Below are 24,208 nucleotides of genomic sequence, written 5' to 3' on the forward strand. Positions count from 1 at the left end.
AGGAGATCCTGCTGAGTAGCATTGAGAACTTTGTCTAGATACTCATGTTGCAACAGAACAAAGGGTGGGGAAAAAAAATGTAATTGTAACATATACATGTAAGGATAACTTGATCCCCTTGCTGTACAGTGGGAAAATAAAAATAAATAAATAAATAAAGAAGTGGTTTATAGCTACTGGGCAAGGAATTGGCACCCTGTGGTGTGCAGAGTGGGGAGCATATCAGGAGTCAGTAATGTGGGTTGTTCAGTGGGCTTGCATGGAGTTGGGAACCCTCTAGGCACAGGCAAGCTGTGTACACAGGCTTGTAGAGGGATTCAAGTTATTGCTGGCTGGGCAAGGCCCTTTGAACACTGGGTTCTATGATGAAAGGGCCATGAAAAGATTATCACTAGGTCAAGACTGCAAGGTTGCAGAAAGGCCACACTCTGGGCCTATATACATGACTGGGGCAGAGTTCCATTGGGTAGCCTTACTCACTACCTGCTACCATGCTGCAGCGAGAAACTGCAGGAAAGCCTGTTCCCTCTGCTGTATCCTTCTAGTGCCCTCTACTGAGAAAGTTTAAGATTGTGCTCTTTAAAAGAAAAATACTTAAAGGAATTCTTCCTTTCCTTTTCCCTTTCCTTTTTGCTTTCCTTTCCTAGAACATAATTTAAGTGTGCATTCAAATGTGAGTCAGTAAATTGATAAATGACACAGAAAGAAAAATCACATGATTGATAGGCAGCCATTGTTAAGTTACCTGGAAGTCCTACCAAATTTTATAATCTGTACCTTTTTTCGTATTAAATTCTTTGTTCGCAGGACCATCCCTTGGCACTTAAAACCTTTTCTTCCTCCCAGCCTGTCAAACATTTATACTGCCTTAGGCACCTTTTTTATAATCTTTTTCTTAACCTTTTCATTACCAATTATTACCCCGTCCTTTGTAGTCTTAATTTCAAACATTCCTTTTTCCCACTTCATCTCATACCCTTTAATAACCTGACATGGAAAATCCATTAAGCACACTAGGATCTAGAATTCATTGATTCTGCCACCTTTTCTCTATCTTTCAGATTCTGTGTATCTACCTTTTCTGACTAAATTTTTTGCTTTCATCCTTATACTGACATTTGTTGGAGGGCCAACACTTGAAATACAGGTCTTCTGACTCTAGATTCAGATTCCACTATACTAGAGATGGCAAATAGTTTTAACATGTAAGCCAATTCTGTTGATTCTTCTTTTTTCTCACTGTGTTCAAAGGCAATAGATAGTGCCTGCCTGAAGAAGTGTGTTAAGTTTTATGGGGTCATGTCCAGATTTAGTAGGAAAAAGTGACATAATTACCTCTGAGTACCTACTGTGGACATATATTTTTCATTGTAACCACATTTGTTTCAGTGTCTTAAAAATCAGTTGAGTTTACTAGTATTGAAGGTCGAGTAGCAAATTTAGGTTTTGGTTTCAGACAAAGATAAGTGGCATTGGTAACATCTCGACTCCCACCACTTGCCGTGAAGTGTTCTATAAAGCTAATATATAAGCCAAAATGAATTTACCTCCTTCACTTATTAATTGATTAATTTAAATATATTGAATCCTTACTATATGCCAGCACTTTTCTGACCACTGGAAGTAGAGTCGTGAACAAGACCAACAAGATCCATATTCTTATTGGAACTTATAGTCTTGGGTGAGTGGGAGCCAGATTATCTGCAAATAAGTTTATAAACATACTGTATAACTTTAGAAAATAATACTGTGAAGAAAACCAAACAGGACTAAAGAAATAGAGAGGGTTATTTTATATTGTGGATTCAGGTAAGGTTATTTCATGGGGTAGCATTTTAGCTAACACCTGGGAACGAGGAGACAACCATGTAAAGATCTGAGGAAAAAAGCATTGCAGAGACAGAGAGAAGAGCAAACGTAAAGGCCTGGGTGAGAACCAATGATTGTTTGAGAAAGAGATGGAACTCTGATGAGACCTGAGTAGAGTGAACAAAGGAGAGAGAGTGCTAAGAGAAGTCAGACGAGAATTTTGTGTGTGTCAATAATATTTCAATTTGACAACTCATAATCCAAAAATTATTTTTTCATTAATACATGCAACATTTAAATACATACTTGAGAGAGATATAGACTGTAATATTGGTTTGGATTACAAATTAGTGTTCTTTTGCAATAGACTTCAAATGATGAGCTATATACTACCTATCAATGAAAAGCAATACATTATTGTTCTGAAGAAACAGTTACTCAGACCCTTAGTTCTTTTGTACCTGTCTTTCACTTTTTGGATTCCATTGACCTCAGAGCTCAAAATCCGCAAGAGACTGACTGATTCTGGTCAGTCAATATGAAAGGACTAAATATTCTTAGTGTTAATGAGGCTCAGTACAATTAGTGTATCTGGACCCAGCAATCCTGTTTAGGGTAACAAAAAACTCAATATACTTAGAGTATAACGGAATCTTACATTTTTGGTCAGTAAGTGAAGTGTATTCCTGAATTCCAAGTAAGTTAGAAAGTACAGTGAGGCCCTTGCATTCCTAATCAGTCAGGAAATGTATTAGAGTCCAGATCTCTTACTTAGTCTGGAAATGTAATGGTCCAGCATTCCTAGTTAGGCAGGAAGTATAGTAGTCCAGCAGTTAGTCAGATATTGCTTAGCAACTGGTAGGAAGGTTTGATGGAAAGGAAACAGAAACACATGGTCAGAGTGAAGTTTTGGAATCATTAATTTATTCAAGTCATGCTTTTGATTGATCTCTTTAAAATTTTATGCCTCGTATCTGGGTTTTTCTTTTTACCTTAATAACTTAATAGAATTTTTTTTTTTACTATCTTGCCTTTTATTCTTTCCATGTCTTTCATCTTGTCATATTAATTGATTCATTAATTCACATTGTTGCTCCCAAATAACTTCATATCTTTTTTTTTCTTTGTTAGTCAAAGGCCTAAGGGTCTTATTCTTATCTTCCTTCTTACTAAAACCTTACAGGCAGAAAAACAAATGAAAAACATAGCTGTTTCTCTTGTGTTTACTTCTATTAAATGTGCTTGTGTGCGTGAAAGTATTTAATAGAAGTAAACCATATATATATATATATGTATATGTATATACATACACATATTTGGCCTTACCCATGGCATACAGAAGTACCCGGGCCAGGGATCAAACCCATACCACGGCAGTTACCTGAGCCACAGCAATGACAGCACTGGGTCCTTAACCACCAGGCCACGATATATATACACCTTTTTTTTTTTTTTTTGGCCGCACCTGCAGCGTATGTAAGTTCCCAGGCTAGGAGTCGAACCTGAGCTACAGCTGCCAGCCTATTCCACAGCTACAGCAAAGGCAGATCTGAGCTGTGTCTGCAACCTACACCACAGTTCATGGCAGTGCCAGATCCTTAACCCACTGAGTGAGGCTAGGGATTGAACCTGCATCCTTATGGGTACTCGTTGGGTTCATTACCACTGAGCCACGATGGGAACTCCATACATTTTAAAAATATAAATATTTGTGTTTAAATACATGAACAATATTATTGAAAATTTGGAAACTATGTAAAATGTAAAAGGAGAAAGTCACTTGCACTCTTACACACAACTTTTGACATTTTGGTATATTTTTCCAGTCTTTTTTTCCCCCCCTATGCTATGTATGAGTTTGCACATTGGTGCATATATTGGTTTTTGTTAAACTATTTTGGATCACAAATATGTTAAAATATTTTGAAACCTGTGGATGAAAAAAATCGCGTAAAATACAGAATTTTACATAAATATTTTTGGGGGAATTCAGAATTCAGTGTATCAGCACTAGTATTTTACATTTGCTGGCTTGTGTTGTTGCTGAACCTTATTCTTTTAGATCTGTTCTAAAAACAGATACAGTAGAGCCATTACTGCTCAGATCTTTTGGCCATGGTAATACTGTAGTTGGGATATATCATCTCATATTTTATGTTTACTGTTAGCTGTTTTTGTCAAAGTATGACATCCGTGTACCAAGTGACTAGATCCTGAGACTTCCAGTTTCAGTAATATGTAGTGTCAGTACCGGGGTTACTTTAATAACCCACATTATAACTTTTTATCAGCTGACTAGTACTTCATTGCAGAGTGAACTGTAATTTATTTAATCCTCTATTGACATACATTTAGATTCATCTTAATTTTTCTTTACTATAAATAAAGCACTGGTACAGTAAATACCCTTTATTTACTTGTCTGACAGTTTTCTTGTGATATATTTCTAGAGGTGAAATTGCTCAAACTTGTTAAGTGTTGCCTGGTTGCACTTGAGAAATATACCAATTTATAAATGAAAAAGTTTATATTTGCTAACACTAGGCATTATTGAATATTTTTATTATAATTTTTATAAGTGAAATGCATGGATCCTAAGTATGCAGTTAGATGAATTTTAACAATTCTATACACCTGTGTAACTAATACCTCCATCAATATATAGAACATTTCCATTATCACGGAAAGAGTCTACAAGGAAAAATTCCATTGTTTATAGACCATTTATATTTTTTGGTGACGTATCCATTCAGATCTTTTATGTATTATATTTGCACTGTTTTTCTTCTTGCTAATTATTAACTGTAGCAGTTTTTCATAAATATATGTATATACACACATACATGCATACATACATATATACTAATCCTTTGTCACACGTATGTGTTATGAATATTTTCTTCCAGTATATGGCTTACTATTTCATTTTCTTAATGGTGCCATTTGAAAAACAGGGTTTTAATTTTAATGAAATTCAGTTTATGAATTTTTTTCTTTTTCACGCTTTTGTGTCCTATGTAGGAAATCCTTGGCCTTATACAAGGTCACAAAGATTTTCTTCTGTGTTTTTCCCTAGAAGTTTTATAGTTTTAGCTTTTATGTTAACATATAAGATTCATTCTGAGGTAATTTCTGTTTATAATGTGAGTTTAAAGTTCTTTTAATTTTTCTCCTGAATGGATATCCAAGTTGTTTCGGCACCATTTTTGAAAAGATTATCCTCCTTATTAAATTAGCTCTCATCCTTATTGAAAATAATTAAATTTATAGAAATGTTATGTAAATACAGAAGTGTTGAGGAATGGGTTTGTAGTGTTGAAGTATAGGGAATCAGGATCTAGGCATTTTGTTTGGAAGTTGATTAATTTTGATAGACCTTTATTTTCTGAAATTTCCTTCCCTCCCTCCGTCCTTGCCTTCCTTCCTTTTTTATGGCTATACCTGTGGCATGTGGAAGTTCCTGGGCCAGGAGTCAAATTGGAGCTGCAGCTGGGGCCTTTGTCACAGCCACAGCAACACTGGATCTGAGCTGTATCTGTGACTTAGAGCACAGTTTGTGGCACTGAATGAGGCCAGGGATCGAACCCGCATCCTCACAGAGACAATGTCAGATCCTTAACCCACTGAGCCACAGTGGGAACTCCTTTTCTTTTTTTAATTGAACCATAGTTAATTTACAATATTATGTTAGTTTCAGGTGTACAGCAAAGTGATTGTTATACATATATATTTTCAGGTTCTTTTCCATTATAGGTTATTATAAAATATTGAATCTGGTTCCGTGTGCTATACAGTAGGCCCTTGTTACCTATTTTATATATAGTAGTGTGTTTATGTTAATTCCAAACTCCTGATTTATCTCACTTCCCCTCCCGCCATGATCCCCTTTGGGAACCATAAGTTTGTTTTCTGTCTGTGAGTGTGTTTTGTAAATAAGTTCATTTATATCATTTTTTTAAATATTCCTTGTATAAGTGATATATGATAATTGTCTTTCTCTCCTTGACTTACTTCACTTAATGTGATAAACTCTGGGTTCATCCATGTTGCTACATGTGGCATTATTTCATTTTTTGTAGCTAATATTCCATATATGTGTATTATTTATAATATTCCATATACACACGCACACATATACAAACAGACACATCTTTATCCATTCATCTGTCAGTGAACATTTAGGTTGTTTCTATGTCTTGGCTATTGTGACTAGTGCTGCAATGAACATTGGGGTACATGTATCTTTTTTTTTTTTTTTTAATCTTTTTTTTAGGGTCGCACACTCGGCATATGGAGGTTCCCAGGCTAGGAATCAGAGCTGTAGCAGCTGGCCTACACCACAGCCACAGCAACGCAGGATCTGAGCCATGTCTGTGACCTATACCATGGCTCATGGCAATGCAGGATCCTTAACCCACTGAGTGAGGCCAGGGATTGAACCTACAACCTCATGGCTCCTAGTTGGATTTGTTTCCGCTGTGCCATGGCGGGAAGTCTACATGTATCTTTTTGAATTAAGAGTTTTGTCTGGATATATGCCCAGGTGTGGGATTGCTGGATTATATGGTGATGCTATAAAAAACATATATAGAAGATTATATACATTCTGTTACCATTTTGTGAAATAGGTAACATAGGTGATGTTTTCTTCATTTTGCAAATGGATAATATAAAGTTTAGAGAAATATGCCTAAGGTAATCACCAGCTACTTCCCCAGACTTCTCTCTTTGGAGAGAGTTCTGCCTATGTTTTCTTCCAGAAGTGTTAGGATTTTCAGTTTTACGTTTAGGTCTTTAGTTCATTGAGAGTTTCTTTTTCTGTATGATGTGGGGAAAGGTTCTAATTTCATTCTTTTATATGTAGCTCTGTAGTTTTCCAAGCACCACTTATTGAAAAGGCTATCTTTTCCCCTTGTATATTTTTACCTCCTTTGTCATAGACATGACAGTATGTTTCTGGATTTATTTCTGAGCTCTCTATTCTAGTCCATTGTTCTTTGTTCATTTTTGTGCCAGTACCATATTTTGACAACTGTAGTATAGCCTGAATTCAGGAGGCATAATATCTCCAGCTTTGTTCTTTTTTTTTTTTTCATGATTGCTTTGACTATTCAGGGCTTTTGGTGGTTCTTTGTAAATATTAGGATGATTTATTCTGGTTGTGTGAAAAATGTCCTGGGTATTTTGATAGGAATTGCATTAAATTTGTAGATTGCTTTGGGTAATACAGACATTTTAACAATATTGATTTGTCTAATCCATGGCCATGATTTCTTTGTGTCATCTTCAATTTCCATTTCTTTGTGTCTTCTTCAGTTTCCTTCATCAGTGTTTTATTGTTTTCAGAGTATGGTTTTTCACCTCTTTGGTGAAGTTTATTCCTAAGTATTTTATTCTTTTTGAAGGGATTTTAAATGGGATTGTATTCTTGTTTTTCCTTTTTGATAACAGTGTATAGATAAGCAACAGATTTCTGCATAATAAACCTGTATCCTGCAGCTTTACTGAATTCACTTATTAGTTCTAAACCTTTTTTTTTTTTTTTTTGGTGGAGTCTTTCGAGTTTTATATATATATAGTATTGTATCCTCTGCAAATAGTGATACTTTTACTTTTTTTCTTCCAATTTGGATACCTTTTATTTCTTTATCTTATCTGATTGCTGTGGCTAGGATTTCCACCTTTATTTTTTTGTTGTTCCTAACTACTTAATGATTTTTATTTTTTCCATTATAGCTGGTTTACAGTGTTCTGTCAGTTTTCTACTGTACAGCAAGGTGACTCATTCACACATACATATATACATTTTTTTTCTCACGTCCTCATGCTCCATCACAGTTGACTAGATATAGTTCCCAGTGCCATACGGCAGGATCTCATTGCTTATCCATTCCAAAGGCAATAGTTTGCATCTATTAACCCCAAATTCCCAGTCCATCCCACTCCGTGCTCTTCTCTCTTGGCAACCACAAGTCTGTTCTCCATGTCCAGCTTTATGTAAGATGAAAGTGGCAAGAGTGGGCATCCTTATCTTGTTCTTGATCTCAGAGGAAATGCTTTCAGCTTTTCACTGTTGAGTATAATGTTAGCTCTGAGTTTGTCATATATGGCCTTTATTTTTTATTTATTTTCTTTTTATGGCCACACTTGCAGCATATGGAAACTACAGGCCAGGGGTTGAATTGGAGTTGCAGCTGGGGCCTGTGCCACAGCCATGGCAGCACTGAATCTGAATCACACCTGTGACATACGCCTCAGCTTATGGCAACACCAGTTCCTTAACCCACTGAGTGAGGCCACAGATCAAACCTGAATCCTCACAGAGACAACATTGGGTCCTTAACCCACCGAGCCACAATGGGAACTCCATATATGGCCTTTGTTATGTTGCGATATGTTCCCTCTGTACGAACTTTGATGAAAATTTTTTTGATCATAAATGGATGTTGAATTTTATCAAATGTCCTTTCTGCAGTTATTGAGATGATCATGTAATTTTTATCCTCCCTTTTGTTAGTGTGGTGTATCACATTGATTGATTTAGTGATATAGAACCATCTTTGAATCCCTAGAATAAATCCCACTTGATCACAGCGTATGACTTTTTATGTATTGAGGAATTTGGTTCAATTTGTTGAGAATTTTTGCACTTATATCCATCAGAGATGTTGGCCTGTAATTTTTCTTTTTGTCTTTTTTTTTAGGGTTATACCTGCAGCATATCAAGTTCCCAGGCTAGAGGTTAAATCGGACCTGTCGTTGCAGGCTTACACCACAGCCACAACAATGCTGGATCTGAGTCATGTCTGTGATTTACACCACAGCTCACAACAACACCGGATCCTTAACCCACTGAGCAGGGCCAGGGATCAAACCCATATACTCATGGATACTAATTGAATTTGTTACCACTGAGCCGCAATGGGAACTCCCTGTAATTTTTCTTTTTTTTTTTTTGTAGTGTCTTCGTCTGATTTTGGAATTAGGGTGATGGTGGCCTCAGAGAATGAATTTGGGAGTGTTCTCTCTTCTTCAATTTTTTTGAATAGTTTGAGAAGATTAGATATTAGTTCTTTATACGGGAAAGTTTCTTTTTGTCTTTTTTTTGGTGGGGAGGGTGCACCAGCAGCCCATGGAGGTGCCAGGCTAGAGGTTGAATTTGAGTTGTAGCTGTTGGCCTATTTCACAGCCACAGTAATGCTGGATTTGAGTTGTGTCTGAGACCTACACCACAGCTCACGGCAATGCTGGATCCTTAACCCATTGAGCAAGGCCAAGGATAGAACCCATGTCCTCATGGATACTGGCAGGGTTTGTTAACTGCTGAGCCATGATGGGAACTCTTGGGAGAGTTTTTTGATTACTCATTCAATATACTACTAGTGATCAGTTTGTTCAGAATGTCTGTTTCTCCCTGAGTTAGTCTTGGAAAATTGTATGTTTCTAGAAATTTATCCATTTCTTTTATTTTTCTAAATTTATTTAAAAAATTTTTTATATTTTTTTTGTTTTTTTAGGACCACACCCATGGCATATTGAAGTTCCCAGGCTAGGGGTCTAATTGGAGCTATAGCTGCCAGCCTACACCACAGCCACAGCAATGAGAGATCTGTACCTCATCTGCGACCTACACCACAGCTTGTGGCAATGCCAGACCCTTCACCCATTGAGCAAGGCCAGGGATCTAACTTAGGTCCTCATGGATACCAGTTGGATTAACTTCTACTGTGCCACAACGGGGACTCCCTCCATTTCTTTTAGTTATCCAATTTGTTGGCATATAACTATTTTCTGTAGTCTCTTATGACGTTTTATATCTCTGTGATATTGATTGTAACTTCTCCTCTTTGATTCTTGTTTTATTTGAATCCTCTCCTGCACAGGGGTAAAAATTGGAGCTATAGCTGGGGCTTATGCCACAGCCACAGCAACCCTGGATCAGAGTGGCATCTGTGACCTGTGCTGCAGGTTAGGGCAGTGCCGGATCCTGAACCCACTGAGTGAAGTCAGAGATTGAACCTGTATCCTCATGTAGACAGTGTTGGGTCCTTAACCTGCTAAGCCACAATGGGAACTCCTCTCTTTATTTCTGTTCAGCCCGACTAAAAACTTAGAAGGTTTTTTTTGTTTTGTTTTGTTTTAAATTTTTTTTTTATATATTTTCAGAAAACTAGCTCTTGGTTTCATTGATCTTTTTTTTTTTTTTGGACTCTTATTTTATTTAATTCTTCTTTGATCCTTATTGTTTCCTTCCTTCTTGACTTTGTTCTTTTTACAGTTTCTTTAAATGGTAAGTTAGGTTGTTTGTTTGAGCTTTTTGGTTTTTTTTTCTTTTCTTCAGGTGGGCCTTCCTTGCTATAAACTTCCTTTTTAGAACTACTTTTTGTTGCACATCCCATAAGTTTTGTAAAGTTTTGCTTTTCATTTGTCTCAAGGTATTTTCTGATTTCCTTTTTGATTTCTTCATTGACCTGTTGGTTTCTTAGTAGCTTGTCATTTTTCCCCCACATGTTACTAGTTCCTCCCCCCACCCCCCGAATCGATGTCTGGCTTTATACCATTGTGGTTGGAAAAAATGCTTGATTTATTTTCTGTCCTCTTAAATTTATTGAGACTTGTTTTATAGCCTAGCATGTGATCTATCCTGGAAAGCATTTGATGTACATTTCAAAAGAATGTGTATTCTGCTGTCTTTGGATATTAAGTTCAACTGGTCTAATATGTCACTTAAGAGCACTGTTACTGATTTTCTGTCTGGATGAGATCCATCCAGTGATGTAAGTGGGTGTTAAAGTCCCCTACTACTGTTGTGTTAATTTGTTTTAATATTTGCTTTATATATTTAGGTACCCATTTCATAGGTGTATATATGTTAATGAATGTTATATCCTCTTCTTGTATCGAGCCTTTTATTATTATTGATCCTTTTATCATTACATTATCCTTCTTTGTCTTTTGTTATAGACTTTCTTTTATAGTCTACTTTGTCTAATGTGAGTATTGCTACCCCAGCTTTCTTATTGTTTCCATTGCATGAAATATCTTTTACCAAGCTGGGCCACCTGGTCAAAGACATGAAGATCAAGTCCCTGGAAGAGCTCTATCTCTTTTTTCTGCCCATCAAGGAATCTTAGGTCATTGATTTTTCCTGGGTGCATCCCTCAAGAATGAGGTTTTGAAGATAATGCCTGTGCAAAAGTATACCTGTGCTGGCCAGTGGGCCAGGTTTAAGACATTTGTTTCCATTGTAGATTACAATGGACATGCTGTTTTGGGTGTCAGGTGCTTAAGATGTAGCCACTGCCATCCACAGGGCCATTATTCTGGCCAAGCTCTTCATCATCCCTGTACTGTGAGGCTGCTAGGAGAACAAGAGTGGCAAGCCCCATACCTGTCCCGTGCAAGGTGACTGGCTGCTGTGACTCTGTGCTGGTGTGCCTCATCCCCGCCCCCAGTGGCACTGATGTTGTCTCAACCACTGTGGCCAAGAAGCTACTGATTATGGTTGAAATTAATGACTGTCACACCTCTGCCAGGGGCTGCACTGCCACCCTGGGCAACTTAGCAATGGCTACTTTTTTTTTTTTTTTTTTGTCTTTGGTCTTTTTAGGGACTCACCCATGGCATATGGAGGTTCCCAGGCTAGGGGTCAAATCAGAGCTACAGCTGCCAATTTACACCACAGCCACAGCAATGCCAGATCTGAGCTGCATCTGCAACCTATACCACAGCTCACGGCAACACTGGATGCTCAACCCACTGAGCGAGGCCAGAGATTGAACCTACAACCTCATCATTCCTAGTTGGATTCCTTTCTGCTGCACCATGACGGGAACTCTGCCATGGCTACTTTTGATGTCATTTCCAAGCTACAGTATCTCACTCCCAGTCTCTGGAAAAAGATGGTGTTCGCCACATCTCTTTATCAGGAATTCACTATTTTCCCCCCCTGCATTTTTGGCTGCCCTCAGTGTATGGAGCTCCTGGGCCAGGGATCATATCCCAGCTGCAGTTGAGACCTAAGCTGTAGCTTCGGCAATGCTGGATCCTTAACCCACTGTACCGGGCAGGGGATTGAACCCACATCCTAGCACTCCTAGGATGCTGCTGATCCTGTTGCACCACAGCAGGAGCTCCAGGAATTCACTGACCATCTTGTAAAGACCTACACCAGAGTTTCTGTACAGAGAACCTAAGCACCAGCTGTTGCCACCACATAGTTTTATATGAGAAAAATAAAGTCAATGAAGTCAGGGGTAAAATTGTGTGTGTGTGTGTGTGTGTGTGTGTGTTTAGCTCTGAAGTGAGCTTTTTATAAGTAACATATAGCTGGCTCTTGTTTTTTAATATAATTATTCACCATGTGTCTCTTGATTGGAGCATTTAGTCCATTAACATTTAAAGTGGTTATTGGGGGAGTTCCTGTTGTGGCTCGGTGGGTTATGAACCTGACTAGTATCCATGAGGGTGTGGGTTCAATCCCTGGCCTTGTTCAGTGGGTTAAGGATCCGGCATTGCAGTGAGCTGTGGTGTAGGTTGCAGATGCAGCTTGGATCCTCCAATGCTGTGGCTGTGGCGTAGGCCGGCAGCTGCAGCTCTGATTCAGCCCCTAGCCTGGGAACTTCCATATGCTGCAGATGTGTAAATCTTTTAGAATGAGTTTAAAGTGAAATGACTGTCAGTTTAAAACAAGTAGATACAGTTACAAGTCAACATATATGAACCCCATGGTGACCTCAAATCAAAACCAAGAAGAGGTTCATAAAAACTAATAAAAAAGGAACATAAGCATACCACAGAAAATCATCAAATCACACAGGAAGAAAAAGAAGAAAGGAATAGAGAAGAACTACGAAAACAACCAGAAAATAAGTAACAAAATGGCATGAGTACATACCAAAAACCACTTTATTTTTTATTTTTTTACTTTTTAGGACTGCACCTGCAACGTATGGAAGTTCCCATATTTTTTTCCTTCTAGTGTGTTTTTCATTTCAGTATTATGTTCTTAAGCTCTGATTGTTTATTTATTTATTTATGTATTTATTTATTTTTATTTTCTAGTTCCTTGTTAAAATTCTGTGTTCACTTATTCTTTTCCCAAATTCAGTTAGCATTCTTATCCCCTATGCACTGAACTCTTTGGTAACTCATTTATCTCTGTTTCATTAAGGTTTTTTTTTTTCTTATTTTGTTGGAAATAAACTCATATACTCATTTTGTTTTATTTTCCCTGTCTGTATGAAATTAAGGGAGACGGTTTTCTATCCCAGTCCTAAAGGAATGTCCTGGTGTGGGAGTGTCCCTGTGCATTCTGCATGTGCCCAGTAGCTCGGCAGAACTGGATCTGAAGTGTGCATGGGTCATGTCTCCTCTCGGGGTGTTCTTGCAGGCTACCGCTTTGGTGGCAGGCTCTGCTTCCCCTAAGTGCACACACCTCTCCTAGCAGCAGCACCTTTACCACAGTGGGAAGCAGTGGTAGAGCAAAAGGGGACAGAGTGGGGATTCCCCTACCAACTGTGGCAAGCACTGTGATGGTACTAGCATGCCAATCAGAACGCTAGGCTACCTCCAAACTGTTGCCTCTGTGTGCACTGGCAGTGGCTGTTTTCCCTCTGTTCAAATGCAGGGCCAGGTCCTAGCTTGCTCCATCCTTTCCACTTGTGAACTCTTCTTAGAAGTGTCAGCCTTTCCTCTAATGGAGAGCTTCACCTGAGCATGCTGGGCTGGAGCAGGTGCCTGGCGTGGGCTAGGTTATGCCCTGGGGAAGTAATAGGAAATCAGTCAGAGTCCCAGGGAGTTTTGAGTTTGCTTCCTATTCCTTGTTTTCAGGATTAAGCAAGCACATGCGCACAGTCTTCAAGAGTGGAATCTCTGTTTGTTTTTTATAGCTCTCTGGTAAGTCTTGGTGGTTTTTAAATGAGCTGAAGGGACTCATCTTCCTGGTATTGGCCCTTAGGGGCAGGGCGACCAATATGTGGCTCAAACCCCTCACTCCCTGAGGGAGGATCTATAAGCCTGTGGTAACCCCCTTTTCTTCTGTGTTTCCGGCTAAGGTTGTGGGTCCCAACCTGATAGCATCTCCTCCCTTCCTTCCTGACTCTGTGGTTATTTATAGCCTGGATGTAGAAGAGTATTTTTGCCAGTCTCAAGTTTGTTTTCAGTGAGAGTTGTTTCATGTGTGGATGTATTTTTGATGTGTTTGTTGGGGGGGAGGTATGGTCAACATCTTCCAGCTTCCCCATTTTGATCTCCCTTCCAGTAAGCATTATTATTATTATTATTAATTGCTTTTTACGGCTGTACCTGCCGCACATGGAGGTTCCCAGGCTAGGGGTCAAATCGGAGCTGTAGCTGCCATTTTAGTATGTTTAAAGCAGATTTCTTTGTGGTTTTCTTTTTTTTTTTTTGTCTTTTTGTCTTTTGTTGTTGTTGTTGTTGCTATTTCTTGGGCCGCTCCCTCAGCATATGGAGGTTCCCAGGCTAGGGGTTGAGTCGGAGCTGTAGCCACCGGCCTACGCCAGAGCCACAGCAACGCGGGATCCGAGCCGCGTCTGCAACCTACACCACAGCTCACAGCAACGCCAGATCGTTAACCCACTGAGCAAGGGCAGGGACCGAACCCGCAACCTCATGGTTCCTAGTCGGATTCGTTAACCACTGCGCCACGACGGGAACTCCCAATGTGGTTTTCTTTTTAAAATTAACTTCATTGATGATAAACCCATTTTAAGTGTTCAGTATGATGAGTTTTGACAGATATGTATACCTGTTAGTACCACCACAGTCATTATCTCTTAATTTCCTTATTGTACCTTCCCTATCATTCCCCACCCACCCTAAGCAACCCTTGATCTGCATTCTTTAGCTAGAAATTAGTTTTTTCTAGAGTTTCATATACACAGAAATACATAGTATTTTCTCTTATGTGTCTGAGTTCATTCATTTCGCATATTTTTGAGATGTACCCATGTAGGTGACTCTATCAATATTACGTTCTTTTTTATTGCTGAGTAGTGTTCCGTTGTAGCCAAACAATGTGGTGTGCTCAAAACAGCATTTGCCTGTTGTTGGGCATTTAAGCTGCTTCTAGTTACTGAGTATTGTGATTAAAGCTTCTATGAATATTAGTATACAAGTCTTTGGGGAATGTTTTCATTTCTTTTAGATAAATATTTACAAGTAAGACTGATAGGTTTTATGTTTACCTTTATATATAAAGGAGTTTTGAAAGTATGCGCTGTATATATGAACCTGTTGTTCAGCATTGTTAAACTGGTATCATCTGATTTAATTTTGCCATTTTAATAGCTATGTGGTGGTATTTTATCATGGTTTAATTTTTTTTTATGGCCAAACCTGCAGCATGTGGAAGTCCCTGGGCTAGGGGTTGAATCAGAGCTGCAGCTGCAGGCCTGTGCCACAGCCATGGCAACACCAGATCTAAGCCACATCTATGAGCTATGCTGCAGCTTGTGGCAATGCTGGATCCTTAACTCACTGAGTAAGGCCAGAGATCCAGCCCACATCATCACAGAGACAGCATTGTGTTCTTAACCTCCTGAGCCACAGTGGGAACTCCTCTGATGGTTATTTTAATTGAACAGTATGCATACTGGTTATTCATATATCTTTTTTTGAGAAGTTTCTGTTCAGATCTTTGCCCATTTTCTTACCGACCTGTAGTCTTACTGAGTTGTTTAAGAATTCTTCATATATTCCGAATATAAATCCCTTCTCAGACATATATCGTATATATATATGTCAAATACTTTCTCCCTGTCTGTAGCTTACTTTTTCCATTTCTTAAGGCTGTCTTTCAAAGAGCAAAATTTAAAATTTAAAATTTTGAAATCCTTCTTTCTTTTATCTTTTGTCTATGTCTTCTTGGTGTCCTTATCTCTAAAATGAGGGGCTAATATGAGACTTAAATGATTTAATGTAAGTAAAGCACCTAGAGAATGCATAGCACCTAGAAGAACTATATAATGTTAACTACCTTTATTGTTACTGTAACTCCTTTACTCAGAAGTTATCATTGAGGTTTTTGGATGCTGCCTGCACATCCCTGTTTCATCTCCCTCCCCTCTCAAGAAGCCTCATTTGCATTTTCTCTAGGGGTTATTTGTTTAAAAAGTATAAGAAGACCAAAGCCAAGATTTGCTATGTGCGTAAGGAATGATTTGTATTAGATGCTGTAGTTTTATAATCCAATTTGCTAGTTGCTCATTTATCTTTCATATCTGACGTTGTAAGGATATCCAGAGGAATTTTTGCCATTTCCCTTTCCCTAAAGGTCTAAAGCCCGCCCTGTGTGTCATCATTTTCTCCTTCTGTTAAGGCTGAAGATAAGACTATTTTCACCTTCTATGGCTACCTCTGACCTTGGCTTCCAGTATAAACATACCTCGCATGTCTTCCAGGGGGCTCTGAGAAATGACATTTCAGAGGGTGTTGTTTTTACATAGAACATAGAGGCTAGATTCTGATTGTATTAAGTGAACCAATTAAAAACATAGATCCTCAACATTTCATAATTAAGGATGAAAGCGTTAATAGTTATACCAAAATATATTTTCAGACTACTGTGAGCTAGGTCAAGGCATGATGCTGTTCCTAAAATATTTTGCAGTCTGAAGAATATGTAGTACATTTGAATGTAGTACATTTGAGTCAGTCTCAGAAATAAAACTATTGTCTTTTTTTTTTTTTGGTCTTTTTGTGTTTTCTAGGGTCGCACCCGTGGCATATGGAGATTCCCAGGCTATGGGTCCAATCAGGAGCTGTAGCTGCTGGCCTACATCACAGCCACAGCAACGCTGGATCTGAGCCACGTCTGTGACCTACACCACAGCTCATGGCAATGCCAGATCCTTAACCCAGTGAGCAAGGCCAGGGATCGAACCCTCAACCTCATGGTTGCTGGTTGGATTCATTAACCACTGAGCCACGACGGGAACTCCTAAAACTATTGTCTTTATCCTGTTTCTTTGACCAAATATGTAGTTAGTCTCTATTACTATTTTCCTGGTTATAGAATGAGAAATATAATATCTTTCTAGCAAAAAAAAAAAAAAATTAGCAATGGGGTATTAGCATTTAGCAAATGATGTGTGACTCTTATGTATTCAGTATGATTTCTAGTCTATAGCCTAGGTTTTTCTAAATCTTAATCTCTTTTCTAAAGACAACTGCCTCTATCTGTGTTCTCCTGAGCCCTGGGTCAGGTACGATGCATCCCCGAAGTCTAACATAGTGCTTGGCAGTTAATAGGCATTTGGTGAGTTTGTTGAAACAAACTTTTAATTTTACCCTTTATTTCTTGAGTCTTTCATTCTTTCCCTTTCCAATCAGTTCTATTTGAACTCAAGAAATCACTATTAAAAAAAAAAGCAAACAAAACCTTATCATAGCCATTCTTCTTTGTCTTCTTCTTCCTCCTCTTCTTCTTCTTTTTTTAATTTAATTTTGCTTTTTAGGGCCTCTTGTGTGGCATATGGAGTTCCTGGGCTAAGGGTTGAGCTAGAGCTGCAACTGCCAGCTCATGCCACAGCCGCAGCGACTCTAGATCCAAACGTCTGTGACGTAAGCCACAGCTGGCAGCAATGCTGGATGCTTAACCCACTGAGAGAAGCCAAGTATTGAACCCGTATCCTCATGGATACTAGTCCCATTCATTATTTCTGAGCTGCAGTAGGAACTCTTTCATTTATCTTATAGTTTCTATCTATACTTTTCGCGCCATTTAAAGAATCAGTTATATTTACTTTCTTATTTCCCATGTATTTTTTTTTTGGCTTTTATTATGCAGTTCTTACTAAAATGGCTTTCAGATATATTTAGCAGTCTCTTCTCAGGCCTCATTATATTAGAGTGTTTTCACACTTTTTATTTTTTGTCTACTCCCTTCTTATAGTACCTTCATTGCCCCCTCCATGACATAGTCCTGGTCTTTTTCTTCTGTTTTTATTGCTTTGTTTTTAGCCTTTTCTTCTCTTTTTCTTACACATATGAATTCCCCAAGAGTCTATCTTTGTCTCACTTCTCTTCACCAAAGAAGAAAGAGAGGGAGGGAATTAAAATATTCCTAGGGCTTCTTTTGTTTGCCTTTAAATGGGTGTTTAACTTAGATCTAATTTTTTAAAATAAGTGTTTTTTTTTTTTTTGTCTTTTAGGGCCATACCCACAGTATGTGGAGGTTCCCAGGCTAGGGGTCCAATTGCACCTGTGGCCACCAGCCTACACCAGAACCATGGCATCTCGGGATCCAAGCAACGTCTGGGACCTATACCACAGCTCATGGCGATGCCGGATCTCTAACCCACTGAGCGGGGCCAGGTATTGAACCTGCATCCTCTCGGATGCCAGTTGGGTTCACTAACCGCTGAGCCACGATGGGAACTCCCATTTTTTAAAATAACTTTTTGTCTCAATTTGAATATTATGTGAACTTCTCATAGTGAAATTAATTGTTGAATAGATTTTTCTTTGCATGCTAGAAGGCATGCCATGTTATGCTAGTATATCTCCATTGCCTAGCACAGAGATTGGTACATAGTAGGAAATTATAGTTGTTCCCCAGCATCTATGAGGGGTTGGTTCCAGGACTGCAGGTCTCATAGTGGTTCTGCATCTGCGGATTTAGCTAACTGTGGATTGTGTAATATTGTAGTATGTGTTTATTAGGAAACAAACCCCCACATATTAGTGGACCCATGCAGTTCAAACTTGTGTAGTTCAAGGGTCAACTGTAGTACATATTTGTTAAGTCAACAAATAATATCCTACTGTTACTCAAAGTTAATATTATTTAAAATTGAATTCATCTGAAATTTTCCTTTCTTCTACATCTACCCATTGTTCAGTGTCCATATCGACTGCCACCCTTTTTCTGAAGCTTGCCTTCATCCTCACAGTTAAAAAGCTCTATCTGGAGTTCCCGTCGTGGCTCAGTGCTTCACGAATCCGACTTGGAACCATGAGGTTGTGGGTTCGATCCCTGCCCTTGCTCAGCGGGTTGGGGATCCGGTGTTGCCGTGAGCTGTGGTGTAGGTTGCAGACGCCGCTCGGATCCTGTGTTGCTGTGGCTCTGGCGTAGGCCAGTGGCTGCTGCTCTGATTCGACCCCTAGCCTGGGAGCCTCCATGTGCTGCGGGAGCGGCCCAAGAAATGGCAAAAAACCCAAAAAAAACCCCCAAAAACAAACAAACAAACAAAAACCTCTGTCTATCTGCGCTCTCCTGAGCCCTGGATCAGATACCAGACATCCCCAAAGCTCTCTCCTCGTTCTGTATTTGTTTGGCAGATAATACTTTTATTGTACCTTCATTCTGGATTACATCTTATTTATGTACAAAGTTTATTGCATACATAAGGTTGAGGTCAGGGACTAACATTCTATCCAAAAACAAATGCATTATTTGAAAGAGGAAAAGTTGAAAGCGGAGGTGTATTATGGTACCTTCTGCAGAGTATTTCCCCTCCCCCATCTTGCCACTTTGAACTTATCCTTCAGTCTAAGTCGAGACATTATGTTATCCAAAAAGATGAAAGATTTCTATGAGCTATCCCCATGTCTTGACTGTGTGGCTTCTCTTTGTGCTTCTCTAGCATCATTCATATAACAAAAAATTATTGTGTGCCTTTTTAGTGCTTGCATTGTGGTAGGCAACAAGGATAAAGTGGTGAACAAAATTGATATTTCTTTCATCATGGAGCCTATGGTCTAGTGAGAAAGACAGACACAAAACAAATAATAAAATAAATATCAGCTGCAGAGCTCCAATTGAGGCTCAGTGGGTTAAGACCTCGACATAATATTTGTGAGAATGCAGGTTCGATCCCTGGCCTCACTCAGTGGGTTAATAAGTATCCAGCATTGCTGCAAGCTGCATTATAGGTTGCAGATGAGGCTCAGAGCCCACATTGCCGTGGCTGTGGTGTAGGCCTGCAGCTGCAGCTCCCATTCTACCCCTAGTTTGGGAACTTCTATACGCCGCAGCTTTGGCCCTAAAAAGAAAAAAAAATTCTCAATTGCTATGAAAGAAGAGTATGAGGTTCTATATGAGAGTAAGGATACAGGGGAGAAAAGGAAGGGTGATCAGAAAAGAATTTTTTTTTTTGTCTTTTGTCTTTTTCAGGCTGCACTCATGGCATATGTAGGTTCCCAGGCTAGGGGTCTAATCAGAGCTACAGCTGCTGGCCTACACCACAACCACAGCAACACAGATCTGAGCTGTGTCTGCAACCTACTCCACAGCTCACGGCAACGCTGGATCCTTAACCCACTGGATGAGGCCAGGGATCAAACCTGCAACCTTGTGGTTCCTAATCGTATTTGTTTCTGCTGCGCCACAATGGAAACTCCCAGATAAGAATTTTTGAAAAAAGTATATCTAACAAAAAGATGAATTATAATGATTAAGATTCATCCAGACAAAGAATGGGGAAAAGGGCATTCCAAGTAGATGTAATAATATCTTAAAAGGCTCTGAGACATAAAAGAACTTGATGCCTTTAATGAACAAAAAGTGCATTTTACCTGAAGACATAGTATTCACTCATCATACAGATGAGGAAACTGAGTCTCAAGGATGTTCAGTGAGTATAGAATATATTCTAAGGCCATCAAGGTAATAAATGGGAGAATCTGGATTTAAACTTTGGATTTTATAAATACTTAGTGTTCTTTCCATTCCCAGTGAAAATTTGAAGAAAATCTTTCCAAATTCTGTATTTTGTTCTTTCCAACATCATAGATCATTCTCTTATCATTTTCTATTTTTTAACAAAGGAGATATTTGTATGTAGAACCATTGCTGTCAACAGAAAGGGGATAATTGACCTGGCACCAGACAGAGATGCTTCTATTGAATTTGTGGCTTTGAAAACTGATTTTAGCATTTGCTTGTCCCAGAGGATTTATGAGTCTCCAGAGTTGTCAGGGTTCTGTGGTACCCACTGTCTATATTAATATGTAGATTTTGGAGTTCTTATCGTGGCACAGAGGAAACGACTCTGACTAGGAGCCATGAGGTTGTGGGTTCAATCCCTGGCCTTGCTCGGCGGGTTAAGAATCTGGCGTTGCCGTGAGCTGTGGTGTAGATTGCAGATGCAGCTCAGATCTGGTGTTGCTGTGGCTGTGATGTAGGCTGGCAGCTATGGCTCCTATTGGAACTCTAGCCTGGGAACCTCCATATGCCACAGGTGCAGCCCTAAAAGAAAAGAAAAGAAAAAAAAAATCTGTAGATTTCTTTGATTTTTTTACCAGTGGAGCATTACAACTTGGAAAATTTGTAGCAAGTGTCTTACACTCTACTTTGTTTCCTTTTGACAGTATAACTTTGTAAACTTGATCTATCTCTAGCAAATATGTAAGTTAATGTTTCGCAAAATACACAAGCTCCTTTTTGCAGTTGATTTCCAGGCAGCTGATAAGATATCGAAGTGTTGGCTTTTTTCCTCCTCCCATTTTGATGTGGATGGGAAAGAGGAGGGAAGTTGTTCTGATACAAAGGCAAAGTTGAAAGAGTCACTTTTTTTCCTCCAGAGAATCTTCTTTATTGCCCAGCAGTGATCAACCTGTCCATAATCCAGGATGTAACAGCTTGTTTGCTTAGTAGCCTTCAAAAATGTCTATATTATGTCACATTTGTGCTACGTTCTAAGTAATGTGTCTTGTTAGCTTAGAGACAAATTTCAGGTATGTTTTGTGTGAGCAGACTTCCTCAGTGTTACTTCTTTTGTAACCTGATAGAATTATGGTGTTCTTTTTAATCAAAGAATTTTTGACCTTACGTTTTTTTCCTTTTTTTTTTTTGGTCTTTTTGCCATTTCTTGGGCCGCTCCCGTGGCATATGGAGGTTCCCAGGCTAGGGGTCTAATCAGAGTTGTAGCCACCAGTTTAAGCCAGAGCCACAGCAACGCCAGATCCGAGCCGTGTCTGCAACCTACACCACAGCTCACGGCAATGCCGGATCGTCAACCCACTGAGCAAGGGCAGGGACTGAACCCGCAACCTCATGGTTCCTAGTCGGATTTGTTAACCACTGCGCCACGACGGGAACTCCCGTTTTTTCCTTTTAAGTGTTCTTTTTTTTAAGGATAATGATTATAACACAAAAGAATGAATTTAATTCCTGAGCTAATTTTAAAATTCTTGTCATTTTTCACTTGCGATTTTATGTCTTGCTTCTCAATCTGAGGAAGGAAGTAATGTTAAAAGATTACTTTAAGGTATTGAATTTACTTGTTCTAACATCTGTAAACACTGGTTGTGTGGGTGTTTTGCTTTAATGAGGACTGTGGAATTAAGCTTTTTATGACTCAAGATTTGGGGATATTATATGCTAAGTGCATTTTAAAAAATTCTGTAAAATACAATTTTATTATAGAGAAGAGAAACTTTTTTTTTTGTCTTTTTGCCATTTCTTGGGCCGCTCCTGCGGCATGTGGAGGTTCCCAGGCTAGGGGTCCAATCGGAGCTGTAGCCGCCGGCCTACGCCAGAGCCACAGCAACATGGGATCCTAGCCGCGTCTGCAACCTACACCACAGCTCACGGCAACGCCAGATTGTTAACCCACTGAACGAGGCCAGGGATCGAACCCACAACCTCATGGTTCCTAGTCAGATTCGTTAACCAGTGCGCCACGACTGGAACTGCAAGAGAAACATTTAATAGAGAATTTTTTATCACTAAGGAAACACTTAGTATTTTGTTTACATTTTTATACTATACTTATTTTCCTTTACAGTGTTTTCCACCCTGTCCTACCCCACCTCTGAGCATTTTTCTGTTTCTTTAAAATGATGTTTTCTGTTTTTGTTTGTTTGTTTTCAGGCAGCTATCAATGGTGTGATACCCCAGGAAAATGGCATTCTACAAAGGTATGTTATCAAGTGCTTAATGATAGGATGAGAATTTAGCAAAGCAAACAAGAGATAGTTGTTAATTTTTTTGGTTTCACTTTTTGAAAGTGCATTTGATTTGTGATGTATAAGTTCATTAATACAATTATTCTTCTTTCAGACATTTTTATTAGTTATATTTCCTAAAGTCTCCAACTTATAACTGTATAATATTATTTTAGATTAGGTGATACCATTTTTAAAGGTGATTTTATTTTATTTTTAAGAAAACTTTTCAAAGTTATCTTCTAATTCATAAGGTGGAAGGAACTGAATCCTTTAAACTGTTAGTAGTGAGAAAATGAGGCATGGCTTAGTAACTCCAGAGCATGGTTATCATTTAACTATACAGGCTTTATCTCCAACCTTACTAATTCTTTTTCCCCCCTCCCTTTGGTTTCTAAATTAAATATATGGTAACTTGCAGTGGTTTGAGTAAGACCTTAATAATAAAACTTCCCAGAGCACTGAGCTGTTTTACCTGAAGTATCCAATGTTAACATGTAGAATAGTCTTCGTGGTTTTGCGTGATTGCCAGAAGGTAAAATTGGAAAATTATGCCAAGAAAACTATAGCAGTTACAAAATAATTCCTTAAATTAAAAATTTTTAACTCTTCTTAAAATTGAAGACTCTGGTTCTGCATTAAGTGAGCACACTATAAAGCTATAAAGTCATAGGAGGTAAAACCATTCGCCCTTCCAAGTGTAGTTTAATTACTTGATTACCGCCCCCCCCCCAACTTCAGTTCAAACTTTGGCATGAATTTTGGTGGCTGGTATTTTTTTATTGTTGTTGTTGTTGTTGCTATTTCTTGGGCATATGGAGGTTCCCAGGCTAGGGGTCGAATCGGAGCTGTAGCCACCGGCCTACGCCAGAGCCACAGCAACACAGGACCCGAGCCGCGTCTGCGGCTTACACCACAGCTCATGGCAACGCCAGATCGTTAACCCACTGAGCAAGGGCAGGGATCGAACCCGCAACCTCATGGTTCCTAGTTGGATTCGTTAACCACTGTGCCACAATGGGAACTCCCCTGGTGGCTGGTATTTCTAAGTCACTGAAGCATGATCTGCTAAGTGCAGATGAGGCAAACAGAAACAGCAGTCTAGGAATGAGATTGTTCTGGAGAGGAAGAAAACTGCTGTTGCAGAAACATTCAAAAATTCACCATGAACTGTGAAATGTGCTGTACTTTATAGGACACTGTGTATATTTAGGAAAGAAGAAAAATTCTGTTTGGTCCTGTACCACCCTTAGTGATTACTGTTTTTTTAGGTGAAAGCAGTAACCAACAGACCTGTTCTCCCGCCACTCCTCCCCACCATCCTCCTTTTGAAAAATCAGAGTTCCTTCCATTCAGAGTACATTTTGCTGATTTCCAGAGTCTGTACTAAATTTATGTTTTATTTGTTTTATTGTTGTTTGGTTGGTTGGTTCAGAAGCATTCAGTTCTATTTGAAACCCTTGTCTAGAAAGCAAAACAAGTGATT

The 24,208-nt window shown here is 39.0% G+C and overlaps 1 protein-coding gene and 1 pseudogene across 1 annotated transcript in view; both read left to right on the forward strand.

Annotated features, from left to right (window-relative positions):
• The window catches only part of FAF1 (Fas associated factor 1), a 428,908-nt gene that overhangs the window by 73,044 nt on the left and 331,656 nt on the right, over window positions 1-24,208 (forward strand). The window contains exon 3 of the mRNA XM_047789144.1: window positions 22,649-22,695. Coding sequence (XP_047645100.1) covers window positions 22,649-22,695 — 47 coding nt within the window. The remainder of the gene's footprint in view (window positions 1-22,648; window positions 22,696-24,208) is intronic.
• On the forward strand, window positions 10,876-12,158 carry LOC125132209 (40S ribosomal protein S2-like; annotated as a pseudogene).

The sequence above is a fragment of the Phacochoerus africanus genome, chromosome 8 (assembly GCF_016906955.1).
Source record: "Phacochoerus africanus isolate WHEZ1 chromosome 8, ROS_Pafr_v1, whole genome shotgun sequence".
In the NCBI taxonomy this organism is placed as follows: Eukaryota; Metazoa; Chordata; class Mammalia; order Artiodactyla; family Suidae; genus Phacochoerus; species Phacochoerus africanus.